Genomic DNA, 17,006 nt, shown 5'->3' with positions numbered 1-17,006 from the left:
TCCAGTTCTCACAGAAACCATAGGTATGTTTACATGCACGAGTTTTTGTTAATCTGAAAGAATCCAAATTTCAAATTTGGAAAGTTGTTTATAAATTAGATCTTTTTCTTGCTTTCATTTCCAGCAAATGTTCATGTGTAAATATTTGTAGGAACAAAAATACTGAGACAAACTGAACAAATTAAGAGACGTTTGACAAACCGAAATGAAACGAGTCGGTATCTGGTGTGGCCGCTAGCTGCTTTTGATTATTTTCTTCATATCAGCCCTTTTAGACAAGAATATACATCTGCGAGAAGAAATGACCATGTTGGTCAATCTTTAATGATTGTCTGCAAATACATATAAGCTGACACCTGAACAACAATGGTAAAGGTGGTATACCTTGTTTCATTATTTTTGCCCCTTCACCTAAAAACGCTACTCAGCCTGTAGTTAAAACTGAACGTCTTTGTTTCCATCTTGTACCCTCTGATGCCTTTAGATTAACTTTTTCCTGTTGTCGTTGGTGATTATGTTCTGTTTGGTATACTATAATGATTAGTGAGAGGGGTGTTAGGCACCAACATTTTTCAGAATTATTACATGTAGTTGGCTTAGCCTGCATGTCTGTGGGTCTGAGATAATGACAACAGACTAAACAAAAACTGTATAAGCATTTTATTAAATGATACAGATGCTATATGAGCATTGTTTATTACTGCCTTGCTGAGGACAACATTAGAGAGGGGCAGAGCTCAGTGATCATCTGGATGGTAGAGTGCCTAAACATGCTCTTCCTTTCAACTTGCATTGCATAAACCAGGGAGCTGAGATAGTCTGATAAACTTCTCACTCTACATGTATGTAATTTTAACTTAAAATCTTGATAATGTGTCAACACATTTACTTTCAAATCCATCCAACATTTCTGAGACATTAGCCCAAAATTCCATGATGAAATGTACATTATTAACAAAATTGGTGAGAATACCCAAATAAATAATCTTGTTAAAAGAAAACATAGCAAAGGAACCATATTCATATATTCAAGATATATACTCTGTACTTTAGCACATACATTTGCTAGGTTGGTTTGCAGCATGGCTGTATCAGTGAAAACAAGTTTTGTTGACAAATTTCGGTAAAACTATTTGAAAGGATGTGTGCATGCACAACAGAAATGCCAATTGGAATTTGAATGTGTGAAAGTGAAAAGCAAAAATGGGGAATTTATATATATATAGAGTGTGTGTGTGTGTGTGTGTGTGTGTGTGTGTATGTATATATAGTTTAAAAAAAGCAAATACACTCTGAAGAGAGATCATGTGGTACCCTAGTGCATGGGGGACAAAGTTCCTTGGATGAAGTTATATCCCTTAAGCTTTTCATTTATGGTGGATCAGTCTTCATCACTTCCAAAGCCTTCTTCATCTTCCAGTGCCACTCCCTGAAACAATCTGGAGCAGAAAATAAGTAAACACACAAGTTAACAAACTTTTAATAATCTGAAATCCATTATATATGACTTTAAGACCAGGAACTGTATTTGCCAAGGATGGACACTCCAAGGACACCACTATGTGATAGTAAGTTCACAGTACATCTTGCCATTATAGAAAGAAGAAATGTGTACACCTCACCTCGACTTAATTTGTACATAGTATAGAATGTCTGAGAGTGTTTACATACACAGAAACACATTTTGTAGAATGAGCTGATCTAAAATCAAAAGCAGGGTTTGCATTACATAAACCCTGAACTCTCAGTTGTTAACCCAAACATTGCTTGCTCGTGGTCATCAGTTCCAGAAACACAGTCTGGTGTTAGTTCAGTCAACTCAAGAGTTTGAAATGAGTATCTATTGAGAAATTTTCAATAGAGTGCCAATTCCAGGAGTCACTATGGGAATATATGCTAAGAAGAGCACATTAGTTCACATAATTTGTACAGATCACAATCTACTGGACTGCTCTGCAATCATTTTCTGAATCACGTTATCGGTGATTAAGAACCATGTCAATGTTTTATCAGTTGCTCCTGAGCCTGCTGTATTAGACAGGCTCTATGAGGATTATGATACAGCGACATCAAATGCGACATTACGGAACGGTGTCAGTGGTGGATGTAGTGCTTGGCTACTCTTCAGAGGTGGCATTCAAGAAATGTCCTCCTATCCAAAGTGGCCATGGGTCGGCTTAAATCACGCAGAAGTCATATCGACAGTTGCCTCCAAGACCAGCTGGGCTGCAGTCTGTCACACAGGGGAGTGTGGGTGGAATGGTCACTGCACAAGACAATCTGTGCACCGTTTTTCATGTAAATCACTGGGGGCACCAGGTCATCAACATGACTTGCTTTCACACAGGAGCTCTGGACAAGGGCACACCCCAGATTTCTCTCTCCAAAAGCAGGGGTGTCCAATCCTGCTCCTGGAGGGCCACTGTCCTGCAGAGTTTAGCTCTAACTCCAATTAAACACACCTGAACCAGCTAATCAAGGTCTTACAAGGCATACTAAAAACTTCTAGGCAGGTGTGTTAAGTGAAGTTGGAACTAACCTCTGCAGAACAGTTTGAGGACTGAGTTTGGTCACCCCTGCTTTAAAAGCAACGCACCTGGCAAGTGTGAAAAATGGCACAGCAGATGCCCGAATTCTTGCTGATCAAAACTGCATCCAGAGGTAGCAAAAGGCATATTGAAAACATCTTGCGATGCACAGGTGCATCTGTTTGCCTCCGCAGATACAACTCGCTGCCATCTATGGTTCTCGGAGCATGACAAGGACAGACCCTTGGGTCAGGATATCTTTGCAAACAAATGGCCAGACCTATTGCTGTATGCTTTTCCACTAATCCCTCTCATCCATGCTCTACTGGACAGAGTCCAGAGAGAGAAACACTGCATGCTCCGCAGTGGCCACCACTGGCATGGTTTTCCCTTCTGCTGTCACCCCACACCACACTGGAGACTTCTCCAAGGAAGGACCTTCTATCACAAATGGGAGGGCAGGTATGACACCCTCGGCCGGAATTTCTACAACTGTAATTGTGGCCATTGGGGCAAGTTCTAGGGTGTCTTCATGCACTTCACATGTCAGACTCAATTTTACATAAAAGAGCCTCTTCAAACAGGGCAATGTACAAGAGCTGATCAAAGATTTTTCAGGTCTGGTGTACATACGGGTCACCAGTCAAACCCACTATCCTGTTCAACTGAGACAGTTTGTAGGCCCATACAATTGCTGTTTGAAGTGGGGAAGTCGGCATTTGAAGTGGGGAAGTGGCATCTTCCCACAGTTCTGGACTTTCTTTGTGCCCTTTGATCAAGCCCCCATTAAGGGTCTCTCATTAAAAACTTACTTTCTCCTTGCTGTCAGTGAATCACATGTGCTTTCCATGAGCCCTTCACATCTCCATGACACAGGTGTTAAGACCTAACCCAACATTCTTGATCAAGGTCCTCACAGTGAAGTTCCTAAACCAGTCTACTGATTTATCGGCATACACTGATAGCCTGCTGTCCCCAGCCACTGTTACAGAAACAGACTGGGGTATGCTGTACAGATCAGCTCTGTTTTTGCCACAGCCAAATGTGGTTTCCCACACTTTAAGTAGTGTTTCTCCCACTGGGTGTACTACTGTATCTTGCAACATACCTTCAGATGTTCATTCATGTACATTTTGATATATAACTAGAAGTAAAGAGGAACAGATCAGTTCAGGTGTGCTCCACTTGAACTGAATTGGCTACAGCAGTGTCACGCCAAATGAAAGAGTGCCAAAACTTGGAATTTTGTAATCAAATGAATGTGAAAGCTGAGACTTTGTTTCATATCAAAACTAACAAATCTTACTGCAATTATTGGATGAGAGGTGCACTACAAATTAGGGGTGCACCGAAATTTCGGTTGCCGAAAATTTCGGCCGAAAATGGCATTATCGGTTTCGGGCCGAAATAAAAAATCCAGCCGAAAATGTCAACCGAAAATGAATGTCAACCGCGCCCCTCCCATCTGTGCGCTAGCGCTTGGGTTTCACTCACGGTCAAGCTGTTATCACTCGTCACCCACCCCTCCCCTCCGTGCTCAAGCAGGTTTCACTCACGGTCGAGCTGTTTGCACGCGTCTGCAAAGATTAAGCATGTCAGCGGTATGGAAGTATTTTAAAGTTTGAGATGAGGATAACAAACTTGCAATATGTAACATTTGTTCTGCAAAAGTCTCACGAGGGGGTACGGTGCCAAAGAACTTTTCGACAACAGGTTTGATACACCACCTGAAAACACGACATCCAATTGAACATGAGGAGTACCGCAAAACAACATTGGTTAAAAGTACCCCAACTACATCACAAACACCCTCTGTGGCCACATTATTTGAAAAGACTAAGAAATTTGAGGAAGATAGTGTCAAAGCACGTGGCATTACTGAGAAAGTAATGCCACGTGAATAGTTACATTAAAATTTGCGTAGCACTGCACAACTGTGTTTCCTAAGGCTACATAGGCTTAAATGTTGTTTACAGTTTGAGTTTGGATTAAGTTCTATTGTTGTTTTTGCACTGTTGTTTTGCACAGAAATTTAAAATGCAAGTAAATAATTGTTTACATGCAGCAACAGAATAGAGGCCCACTGCCATTCTGTGATTTTGTGTGCAGTTATTCAGATAATTGTGGATTGTTTTTTCCCCCACAAATGTTAATCTATTTTATTCAATGGAAGAAAACTTGAAGAATAATATTTATTTATTGTTAAAAAATATTTTAGGTTTTGTTATGTAACAAAAAGTGTTAATAAAAGTTTGATGATTATTCTATTGGTTTGTGATTTTTCATTTCAGATCCATTAAAAATTAAGCAATACGTTTTTAAAAGAAGCCATTTTCGGCTTCAGTTTCGGTTTTCGGCCAAGTGCATCCTAAATTTTCGGTTTCGGTTTCGGCCCAGAATTTTCATTTCGGTGCATCACTACTACAAATAGTGTTTAGTGAAGTTTTGTTCTTGCATAAACAGCATAGAGTAAAAGATTGATTCTTGGGATTTAAGAATCAATATCTGTTCATCAGAATAAGAATCAATATTTTCAACCCAGCCCTAAATGTAAATGTCCACTGCTATAATTGACTAATATCTTTACATATGAAATAAGCTAAGTGCAGACATGTGGAAAAGTAACTACATTTTACTTCACTCTCATAACTGCTGAGATTAAGACTATTGGTGCAAGACGTTATCTGGGTATCCAGAGTGGTCTCGTGGTTGAAGTTGATCAAAATAGTGGTTAAGCAAGCATATAACTGGTCTGTGAAAAAAGGCAGTGGCATGGTCTCCGCATTTCAGGAGGTGAGTTTGGTCAAAATAGTGGGTAAACGGGTGTATAATTGGTCTGTGGACGATCAGTGTCCAGGGTGGTCTTGGGGGTGAAATTGCTCAGAACAGTGCCAGTGCATAGCATCAAAGAACCAGTGTTCACGGCCCCATTTAAAATATTCTACGATGCCACCAGTTCTTACTCATGGGGCTTGAGTGGTCACTTTGGCTACTTTCTGAGTGATTTTTGATTTAAAACGTGTCAGGGTACCAAAGTGAAATCAGGGTAATAGGCAAAAATTGTGTGCTGATCACAAGAACCCTTCATGACAAAAGTTACCCAATAAACAGTTTAGGACATTAGCATGTCCTTGTCGGGTTACTTAGCATTATCGCATAGACTGTGGATGTAATGGCATTAGCTCTGAAACACATATATAGGGAGACAGTATTTTTGAAGACAGTATTTGAAGGAACTCACTGGTTATAGCATGGTGAGCTGGGGTTATTGAAGTGGCTATAGGGGTTCACTTTGCTGAGGGCTCCCAGACAGATCCAGCAGAAATACTTCTGACAGGAGGAACAGGTCATCTTGTTACAGCCATGTACCTTCTACAGAAATGGGAAAAACGAGAAGAGCACTTTCGGTCAATCCGCTCATTGTCTTGTGTTTTCGCTGAGAATCTACCCTAAATTGCACACCTTTGCGCAACACCAAATCACAGTTTGCAGAAGGTTCCCACGTTTTTTCAATTAATTTTTTTAGTTTTTCTTTATGTTTTTAACGAAGATAAGGCTTTTTACAAAAAACATTTTTAACTTTTGACACAATTGTCCGAAATTCAATTTATGTCTAATAATTCAATACAATCTGTGGTTCAATACAATTCCAGATTAGACGTGCTTGATATATATGCTATTCTTGCTCTGCCTTCAGTACTTTGCCCCGAATCGTTGCTTGCAGCTATATTTTTCTTCTTCCTGAATGGGAGTCATAGGGGGTCCTATAAGCCGCATATAAGAAAATGATGATTGGGGTGGCCATGAATAAACCACTGACCAACTCTGGGGTCTCGAGGACTAACTCTATAGTACCAGTAAAAAAAAAAAAAAAAAAAAAAAAATCACTTATCTTTTGGTTATAACTTTTGAAAAACTTTGTCTAGTAAATTAAATGCATAATTAAATTCATAAAACTTTAGATCTTTTCAGTTTTTTTGTGGTTTGTTTGGACTGATATTTTTTTGTGTATTTACGGACTACTTCAACCAGGACTCATTCAATACCACGTTCACTTGCGACATGAAAGTTGCGGGTTCGACTCCCGTGGTTCAAAAGTCAACTATGTACAATATGCTGTTTCAGTTCTTCTCCTTCTCATTTGTTACCATGTCTCAAACCAAAAATCGAACAATCCCGGGACACATTATCCGCGTACTTTTTCCGTAATCTCAGTATGAAAGGGGCATTAGTCATTCAGATAACCCACCTAGTACATTTTGAAAATATGTAGTATACAAGCATAGTACTGACCTCTATATTACAGCCACAGCAAGGGCACTGTTTAGTGTTACTCTTCAGCCAGTCAGTGCTAAAAGACTCCTCCACTGCCTTCTGAATGACCCGTTTTCCGAAACGCTTTTCAAGGAACTTCTTTTCCTCCTCACTTGCATTAATATACTCATCCCGCAAACTGCGAAGCTCATCTGTTAAAGAAAAGCACACCTTTTGAACTATGCAGAGGGGAACAAACTCACAGAGTGCCTGTAGCAAGAAAGCTGGTCACTGAGCATCCAATAAACTTATGGAAACACTAATATCAGAAAAAGGCAACAAATTAGCTAGCAGTGACAACTCAATAGGTATACACTTTATCTTACCAGTAGTTGCTATGCAGTTCGAAAGGCCATGATAGCTTCTCTTACAGAGGGTACAGAAGGCATATCGGCAAGAGGGACAGATGCCCATGGTGGAGTCAGGCTCTACCATTACAGCCATACAGCAACTCATGCGGGGGCAGTACACAACATCCGCCATTAAATCCAGACTTGACTGCAGCAGAAGACGATCATAGCGGGCAAATTCATCTTCGCCCACAAGAAGTTTGACCTATTATATGAGCAATGTCCCAAACCATTCGTTCAGTTCTCAAAACAAAGACACATTTCTCAAAACGCATAAAGGGTTAGTTCACCCAAAAATGAAAATTCTGTCATCAATTACTCACCCTCATGTCGTTCCAAACCTTTAAGACTTTTGTTCATCTTCAGAACACAACTGAAGATCTTAATGAAATCTGAGAGATTTCTGTCCCTCATTGACAGCTACGCAACATTGATGTGATGCTATCGTGAAAGCATGTTGGTGATTAATATTTTGTAAATACTGTGGTGAATTGTTTTATTGCGCAAACAAAGCATTCACATCACTTCATAAATTTGAAGGTAAACCACTGGAGACGCATTGATTACTTTAATGATGTCTTTACTACCTTTCTCAGGCTTGAAAGTGGTAGTCGCGTAGGCTGTCAATGGAGGCTGTCGTTAAAAAGATCTTAATTTGTGTTCCGAAGATGAACGAAAGTCTTACGGGTGTGGAACGACATGAAGGTGAGTAATTAATGACAGAATTTTCATTGTTGGGTGAACTAACCCTTTGACACATTTCACCTGTTTTCACACACTGTTTTTTGCAAAACTGCCATTAATTAACAAAGGTTTAACCATGTTACCACTTGTAGTACACTATGGGTTCGAAAGTAATATAAGTGGTATCTAAATAAATGTTTTAAATACAGAGATAGCATATTAAAAGCACATTTTAGTTCATATTTCATGCCGTCTCAAAATAGCACAGTTGAGTACACTTAGATGTTCTTAAGATTACTTTAAGTAGTACTAAAGAAGAATTTTTAGTATATTAAAGTACAAAGTTAGTGCATGAAAATAGAGCACTTTAAGTACATTATAGAAATGTACTTTTTTTTTTTTTCACCTGGATACCTCAAGTGTCACAATTTGAACTTATTTATTTTACTGTACTGTAATAGACAGTATACGGTATTGTGTTGCATACCGAGTTCATGTTTAATTATGTGGTATTTGAACCTTTCTTCTCCAATGCTTTTCATCTACTGTAAGATCACTTTACAGTAGTGTAATGAAAAAGATTTTTTCCTAAAGCTCATTGTTGTATTTTACTGTTTCGGCACCCTTTCATTTATGTTGTATACTGTAATAGACATCGAGATGCAAAATTATTCCAGAATTCCAATTAGAGGTTTTTATTAGTGTTACGAATTCTAGGAAGGAAAGTAGTCTGTGTATTTGTTAGGTTTTGTGTGTTTTCTGAGGCCAAATTCTGACAAAAGAGAATATGTTTTTGATTAAAATATTTGATTTTGACATGACAGTTTGAGGTTTGAACAAGCTGGTGTGGAGTTTTGAGATAGTTCTCATAACTATGAACAGTTTCATGAATTGTGTGTTAGCAATCAAGAACAACTGTAATACTGCAACCCATTAAAACGGCATTTATCCTAGTGCCATTCAACTATAAAATGATGCAGTCTTTATTAATATGCTTTCATTCTGTTGGCAAGGCTTCAAAATGAAAACTTTTACTATTGAAAATTTACCAGCTCCAAAAGCTTCAAATTTTATTTTTTAAATTTAATTTTATTTTATTTTTTGTCATTTTTGTCTTCTAAGGACCTCAGAGAGACTTTGTTGGTTTAAATCAACACACAAGGGTTAAAAACAGGTGTAAAAAATGGCTGAAAAACAGTCATGTGAGCATTGTATAATAATGTATTGTCCAATACTAAATGAACACTGCTCTATAGGACATTGTTGTAACTGCCGCCTAAAGACTACAGTTGAAATTTAACTAAGCAAAGACCTTTACTAGTTTATATAGAGAATTTTCCCTGTACAAATAAATACATAAATCAGATTTCACCTAGCAGTTTGTTTACAAGGATACTCGCCATGGTGGCTATTTTTTACAAAATTCTGTGTGTATTTTTCCATGAAAGAAAAAAAAATGAAAGAAAACTCAATTCAGTACTCGAGCGCTGTCTGTGAGGCGGCTTTCTGTGTATGCAGACAGCCACGAGTGATGAATTAAGTTCACTTCTGTGTCGTCTTGTGCTTAAGACTGCTTTAAACCAGCATAACTTGAACATATGTACAAATAATAAACTAATAAAAACAGCATCTTTCAAGCTGGCCCCGGGTCATCGGCAGTCCTTATTGTCGAGTCCTATATTACCTATTCAAAGCTCACGCAATGACACAATCATACAGAAAAAGACTAAATATACCTGTGTCGGAGTGGCCATGGACATACACTTTGGCTCAGGGCAGTTAAGGTACTGAACTTTGCCATCTCTTATTAGGATCTGAAAGTATTCCTTAATGCAGGCCTTGCAGTAAACATGCTGACACTCTTTGAATAGCAAAGAGTCGGATCCCAGCTTCTCAGAGTAGCAGATGCCACAACAGAAGACCTTCCCATCAAACACCTTCTGCTTCTGAGCTTCGTCAAAATCCAGCAGCTGAGTTAGTACATCTGTGTGAGGGTCAACTTCTTGAACAGCTCTCGGGTCTAAATCTTGCGGTTTACTTTTTTCTCCAGAAATGTCTACTGCTTCTTTCTGACCAGATTCAAATTGATGCTGACTGCAATTGCTTTGGATTTCAAGCGGAGACTGGATTTCCAGGAATTCAAGAGTCTCTTCCTTTAGGAACTGGATCCAGGTAAAAAGGACCACATTGCCTTGGTTCTCCTCCCAAAGCTCATCCAGTCTCCTGCAAAGTGCAGTGATCTGATGGAGTGAGAGTGGAAGATTATCTATAAGATTATTACAGTACGCCACATATCAATCACATCAGAAATACTACACTGCAGCAGAAAAAGAATCCAAGAACCCAAACATTTCCCAGACTTCCATTGGCCGAACAAACTTGAGATCCCCAAAATAACACCATTCACCAATGTCAGACTTCCTGGGTCAAGTTGATTGGGATGCCACATTTTCAGTGGTAGACAGTAATGCAGTAATTACATTTAATTAATAATTACTTAATTACATTTCTCAAGTATCTGTACTTTAATATTTAGTATTTTTAGTTTGAGAAACTTCACTACATTCTAAAGCATAATATTGTACTTTTTACTCCACTACATTTCCTAAAAACATGTCATTCCTCATTATTTTGAACTGAATAAATAGTTACAAGCTTCAAGACACAATAGCGGTGCCCTTTCATGAACCAGCGGATTCTCTTCAATGAACCTGTAAATCTGGTTCACAAATCGCACCAAAGGATTCATTCACAAACTGGACTGATCCGATTGCAGCTGTTCTCGAGTCAAGATCTCATTGATCTAATCATCGGGTCAGTTACAACGCTTAATTTTAGGATTGATTATTGTAAATGAAAATCATAAATTATACCACTGTAATGCTTTAATGCGGACATGTCCACATCACCGTCAACAATAAATTGACAAACCTCGATTCGTGGATCAATTTTGAGTTTTTCAGAAAATATCACGATTCTCTCTTGAATTGACCCTTCACCGGGAGTTTGATTGACAAGCGATCTAACCAATCATAATGCCGAATCCGCTAATTTGTCTGACAAAGCAGTCAGGAGTTAAAGGAAAACTCCACTTTTTTTTTAAAATAGGCTCATTTTCCAACTCCCCTAGAGTTAAACAGTTGAAGTTTTACCGTTTTCGAATCCATTCAGCCGATTTCCGGGTCTGGTGGTATCTCGCTCAAAAATGACCAAAGAATTTTTATATTTTTCCTGTTTAAAACTTGACTCTTCTGTAGTTACATTGTGTACTAAGACCGACAGAAAATTTAAATGAGATTCAATGAACTATGCTAAGTTATGCTAAAAGTGGTACAGCCAGACCCGGAGATCGGCTGAATGGATTCAAAAACGGTAAAACTCAACTGTTTAACTCTAGGGGAGTTGGAAAATGAGCCTATTTTCAAAAAAAGTGGAGTGTTCCTTTAAAAGATTAACCTCGGTGGACTGCATTTACGTCTTTCCGCGTCTGAAACAACATTCCTTCCGATGTTCATTCATGTTTATTTGATGCTATAAATGAACTAGTAGGAAGAGATGATCGGTTCACGAGCCACTTGAGCTGAGGCGCTACAGCAATCTGTCACTACACAAAAACAGTTTTTATTGTTCGAAAATTACAATTTGAAAGCTGGGACTTTGTTTAATATCACAAGTAACCCGTCTGCCTTGTCTGTCAACGTGTTGTCAGTATCTTCTTTGCTCCGCGATGTATTTTTCACTCTGTGTGGCGTGACAGCGCCAGGGCTTGTTGGACAAAGCAACTGTAACTAATGGGGGCGGGTCTTTGCGAAGGGTCAATTGATTCTGAGCTTAGTTTTTAACAGCAGATGGCGCTTTCGGCTAGTTTTTAACCACACGCTCAAATGCACATGAAGAAGAGCGCTTGTGTGTTCGGTTATGGACTCAGAATGCTTTTATGATGTGAGATTAATGTAAACAACCCACTGCAATTTTATTTTATAGAAGGTTCAAGTGGTGTGTAGAAGCAAGCAGACGGCCATTTGTAAAGCACGCAGCGCTGTTAAAAACTAAGCTCAGGATCGATTCAAGAGAGAATCTCGGAGCATTCGGAAAATTACAAAAACATTCTTCAATAAGTATATTTTTACTTTTAATACTTAGTACATTAAAAATCAAGTACTTACAAGTAAAATTAAAAAGGAGTACTTAATACTTATATTGGAGCGATATTTTAATAGAGTATCTGTACTTTTACTCCAGTATGTGTACTGATATGTGTACTTAATCCAACCCTGCACATCACTAAATAGGACTCACCTGGACTCTTGTGAGCCATTTGCAGCTTATAGTAAAGATGGGAGACGATACTGAAGGGTAATCTTCAGGGAGTTCAAAACACAGAACCAGTGGAGGTAGAAATGATATGTCATACTCTGTGGATGTCTGTCCTGAAACAAAAAAAACAAAAAAAACAATGTGCATGTATAAAACATGACTCTATGAACAATGTTTAAATATCCACTAAGAAAAAGAGTCTCACCCTTGACTAGCAGCTTGAAGTGAGGAGGAAGCTCTAGGCACAGATGAATCTCACCCTCGTTTCCTGATTCCACCCTGTGAAACTCCTCTTCATCATATATGCTTGTTAGAGCAAGCAGTTCATCTTTTTTCGCTTCCTGGTCGTCTGACATTTGAACATTCCTGAAATTAATATGGAATCATGTAACATTTATGTTTATATCTAAATCAGAGTGTCAAACTCAGTTCCTGGAGGGCCACTGTCCTGCAGAGTTTAGCTGCGTTCACACCATGTCATAATTACCATCATCTTGTGATGACAACACCTGACATGCTATTTGATGCTGTTCACGTGCTTGGACTGGGAATTGTGTTTTTGTCTGTTTGTTTTTATGGCAGGTCTCCAGGCTGCGACTAAATTATCGCGAGTAAATTTTGTTCGAGGTCGCACTGGTGCCACCACCATGCTGCTCGACTGATAAGAGCTGCTGTTTCTATTGCATATGAGAAACATCAAACAGCAAATGAAAAAATGGAACAAAACCGACCGTGCTTTTCGTTCCGCAGCTCGGGGCAATATTAAACATCGCAAGTTCAGAACAGGTTTACTTGCTGGCCAATCTGGCCGACACCTTTAAGTGAGAAAGCAGTTGAATTCGGCACAGTATTAATAACATCCAACAGCGACGCAGTATTGGCCGAAGCGGAACACGTGAGCAGCACGACCCATGCATGTTACGCTGAAGCAGGAGCCGGCCAATGATGAGTCGACATTCGAAAGCCTGCACTGAAATCACTACATCAACTACGTATGACAAGCTCAAATTGGTGAATAAAGTCATTATTTTTGTTTTGTTTTTTGCGCACAAAAAGTATTCTCATCACTTCATAATATTAAGGTTGAACCACTGCCAAAATGAGGATTGTCAGTAACGGTGTTCAGCCTTAAATTGTTCAAACCGGAGTCGACACTGATGGAGAGACTCAGGAAGAAGTTACAACTTTTAGACGTTTCTGAATGGTTAGTGGATAAATTGATGTAGTTGCTGTGGAGTTGATTCAGCTCATCCACTAGCATGTGCCGTCATGTTCATCTTTTGTGTTGAATTGACCCTCATTTGTGAAGCAGTCCGGCGTAAAATGACGGCATGACAACAACACTCTACTACAACAACTCTTCCTCTTCTCTAAAGCAGCCCAACATGGCTCCGCCCCCTTTGTTGTGTGTTCTCGGGGGCGGGGTTTATGTAAATTTTAGGGTTAGTGATGTCACCAACCCGGGAAGAAGCTCGTTGTAGTCCCTACCAGTCGTTTGTTGTAGTCCTTAAAAAGCGATTTCTGTAAATGAAAATATCTCTCTTTGCATTGAACTTTGAGCGTCATAACTTTGCAGATGTTGTTTATGTTCAAGCAGCAACATTACACACTAACTAAAGTTAAAAAAGTGAAATCATAATCAACCACCCCTTGACAGAATTTACCCACGAACTGGTTCAAAAGTGACTAAAACTAAATCAAAATGTGCCGTCAAAACTATTACAAAACGTACAAACATTAATTGATGCTCAAGGAGGAAACAGACTAGGTAATCTTCTGATCAGTGTGTAAACTTTACAACAGGATGATCAGTGTAAATTTTATTATTATTCTGAAACAATTTACACCGACCATACTGCTCAAAACACAGGAGACAAATGGAGTTTGAAAACATGCAATAAATGAGTCAGTCTGTTCACCTACTACAACATTTGTAATGTGAAATCAAAATTTAGGTGTATTATAGTGAATATATCAGTAATATCATTGCATCCTGAATATATAAAGGGAGATATTAGCACTCTTAGGCTAAAAGTAACCCACTGGAATATGAAAATAATAACATTTATGTGAATTCTAGCATAATGATTCTTATCCTTACTATAATTGAGTACAAAGGGAAAAGTCTCACCTGTAGTAAGTCTAGCACCTCATTGTGAGCCTGACAACAACTGTTTAGATTGTTAAAATGTGTTGTTTTGTTACATATTTTTGTCAAAGCTCGCATAGGTGTTGTACTGTGAGGAAATTTCAGATGATTCCCTGAGGAGCGAATCTCAAAGACGAATCTAATATCGTGTCATCCTACGAACACGGTCCAACTGAATGTGGAGTTTAGATATTTCCCTTTTTTTAATCATATGAACTGCGACCTGTGAAGATATTAACTTGTAAAACACATACCTTGCTCTGTGCCTGCTGTAACTTCAACAACTGCCGCGTCTTCTTCTTTTGCTTTAATGGCGGGTTGCGAACCAACGTCAGAGCTGCACACCGCCACCTACCGTCATGGAGTGTGAAGAGAATACTATTTTGTAACCCAATCATCCTAATAAATTTCATCATTGCATTCATTTGTTTGGACCATCCCTTACTATATTATTTATTTTGAATTATTGATATCATAAATTCTTCCTTAAAATTCTTCCTTTCTCTTTCATATGCATTACATACTATCAAAACCTGCTCTACTGTCTCCTTTATTAAACAAACATCACATTAGCCTGTGTTATTGTGTCGTGAGGTGAGTTTTCAAAACACTGCTTCGACACATTTGTGAATCTACTGTTTCGAATCAGTTATTCGGAGCGCGTATCAAACTGCCATAGTCACGTGATTTCAGGCTTCGTTTCGTCTAAACGGTTAGTTCACCCAAAAAAAATTAAATAATGTTTATTACTCACATTTATTATTTTTTGTGCGCAAAAAAAAAAAAAAAAAAAAAAAACACGACTTTTCAACAATATGGGCCGATTTCAAAACATGGCTTCGGAGCTTTGAGAATCGAATCGACTCGGAGCGCCAGAGTCACGTGATTTCAGCAGTTTAGCCGTTTGATAGGAGTCACTGATTCGATTCGTAAAGCTCAGAAGCAGTGTTTTGAAATCGGCCCATCACTATATTGTTGAAAAGTTATTATTATTATTATTATTATTATTATTATTATTATTATTATTTTTTGCCTTACCAAAAATATTCTCGTCACTTTATATTAAGGTAGATCTACTGAACTTGCATGAACTGATTTAAATGTTTTTAGTACATTAATGGATCTTGAGAGTATGTGTCAGGCTGTGAATGCAGGCCTCACTGAGCCATCGGATTTCATCAACAATATCTTAATTTGTGTTCTGAGTGGAACGGCATGAGGGTGAGTAATAAAGTACATTATTCTCATTTTTGGGTGAACTAACCCTTTAACTGTTTCAAAATGTTTCAAAATTTCAATGTTTCCCCGCTAGGGGGCGATGTGTGAACCTATGAACCAGTGTCCATATTGGTTTTTACCTGATCTCGATGACTTATAAAGTTGTAGACATTTGTAATGACACATTTGTATAATAAATGGTCTCTAGCAACATCCTCCATAAAAAACAAAAACAAGCCTTAAAAATTAATTTTAAAAAACATATTATACAGACACTTAAATTTAATGATATCTGATGATTTGTAGATTCAATTTCATTGCTAAACCTTTCAATAAAACATTTGCAATTGGATTTTAAAAGGTGTTTTATACTGAGTTTTCGTTGCATTTACACTGTTTTGACCAGCAGGGGTCACCAGCGCGCAGTGATTCGAGCGCTTCGAAACTGAATCATTTTGTGAAGCAATTGGATCAATTGATTCAGTATTTCGAAAAGCTTCGTTTCTCATCTCCATCTCATCTCTTCCCATCTCTCCCGGATAATAATAATAAGGATATTTGAAACCTAAATCCTGTTAAACAAGCCTGTTAATCTTATATAGTGTAATATGTAGCTATAATTTCTCCTGTTTAAGAAGATTTTGCATTATGTTAATTACACCTATTGCAAGCAGCTTTTCTTTTTCACTTGCTGAACAGTGAAGAAACATGTTCCGTTATTGTCTCTTTGCAATAGGCCTGCATTTATTGTCCTGGTTCATGGTTTCCTATTCTAAATAGTTAATTAAGACAAGTAATGTCAATATGTGGGTGTCTTAAAGCTTGTTTAGCCAATATCAACAATTTCATTACCATTTGCTGTCCAGATATTACAGAAATAACTGCATGTTATGGTTTCTGAATAAACTGAGAATTACATATAGGCCTATTATATCATGTCTTGATGAGTATGTTAAAACTTAGAGTGCATATCACCACATTTAGAGGGCCATGACACCCTAAAAACATTTTTGGGTGATTCTTAGACTATGGGCACTTTTATGTCCTTTGATCATATTTTAAAAAATACATATATTTTTTGACAAATTCTTTTTTCTTTGTCAAACTATCAACAAAACCACCTTTAAAAAAATTTACTACCTTTCTATTATGATTTTTTCATACTTTCCAACCTCCTTATAAGTGTCAAAATCACTGTTTTCTCCTTGTCCCACACCCAGACTTTTAAACTTCAACAATGAAAATACAGTTTAAAAATATTATTTATCTGGTAACTATTAATGTACCCGAATTAAGCACTAGTAAAATAATTAAAATACATTATAGTATTTAATGTGAGACTACTATCAATATTACTTTTTACACAAAATATAGCTGTCACACAGTATTGGTGTCATTTCCACCACAATGCTGTAATGTCCCTTTAAAAAGTTTGTGTGAAAGATT

General features: G+C 38.0%; 1 protein-coding gene across 1 annotated transcript; it reads right to left on the bottom strand.

Moving 5' to 3' along the window:
* Positions 1 to 112: 112 nt before the first annotated feature.
* On the bottom strand, positions 113 to 14,659 carry rnf14 (ring finger protein 14). The gene is made up of 8 exons (XM_067375462.1): positions 14,597 to 14,659; positions 12,399 to 12,559; positions 12,176 to 12,306; positions 9,613 to 10,116; positions 7,169 to 7,397; positions 6,822 to 6,994; positions 5,770 to 5,900; positions 113 to 1,439 (listed from the first exon to the last, which is right to left on the bottom strand). Exons 2-8 carry the CDS (start codon positions 12,547 to 12,549, stop codon positions 1,382 to 1,384), a joined length of 1,377 nt encoding a protein of 458 aa, XP_067231563.1. The 5' UTR covers positions 12,550 to 12,559; positions 14,597 to 14,659; the 3' UTR covers positions 113 to 1,381.
* Positions 14,660 to 17,006: the final 2,347 nt, after the last annotated feature.

Source organism: Chanodichthys erythropterus, chromosome 22, assembly GCF_024489055.1.
Source record: "Chanodichthys erythropterus isolate Z2021 chromosome 22, ASM2448905v1, whole genome shotgun sequence".
Taxonomy (NCBI): Eukaryota; Metazoa; Chordata; class Actinopteri; order Cypriniformes; family Xenocyprididae; genus Chanodichthys; species Chanodichthys erythropterus.
Note: the sequence above shows the minus strand (reverse complement) of the source record. Positions and strands in the feature narration are given on the sequence as shown.

What these genes read in the sequence shown, in the direction of transcription:
- rnf14 (XM_067375462.1), bottom strand. Translation starts at nt 12,549, where the DNA reads ATGTCAGACGACCAGGAAGCGAAAAAAGATGAACTGCTTGCTCTAACA. An exon ending in CCATGGCCACTCCGACACAG is followed by an intron (nt 7,398 to 9,612) that starts GTATATTTAGTC and finishes CTCATATAATAG; the next exon opens with GTCAAACTTCTTGTGGGCGA. An exon ending in GAACTGCATAGCAACTACTG is followed by an intron (nt 6,995 to 7,168) that starts GTAAGATAAAGT and finishes TTTCTTTAACAG; the next exon opens with ATGAGCTTCGCAGTTTGCGG.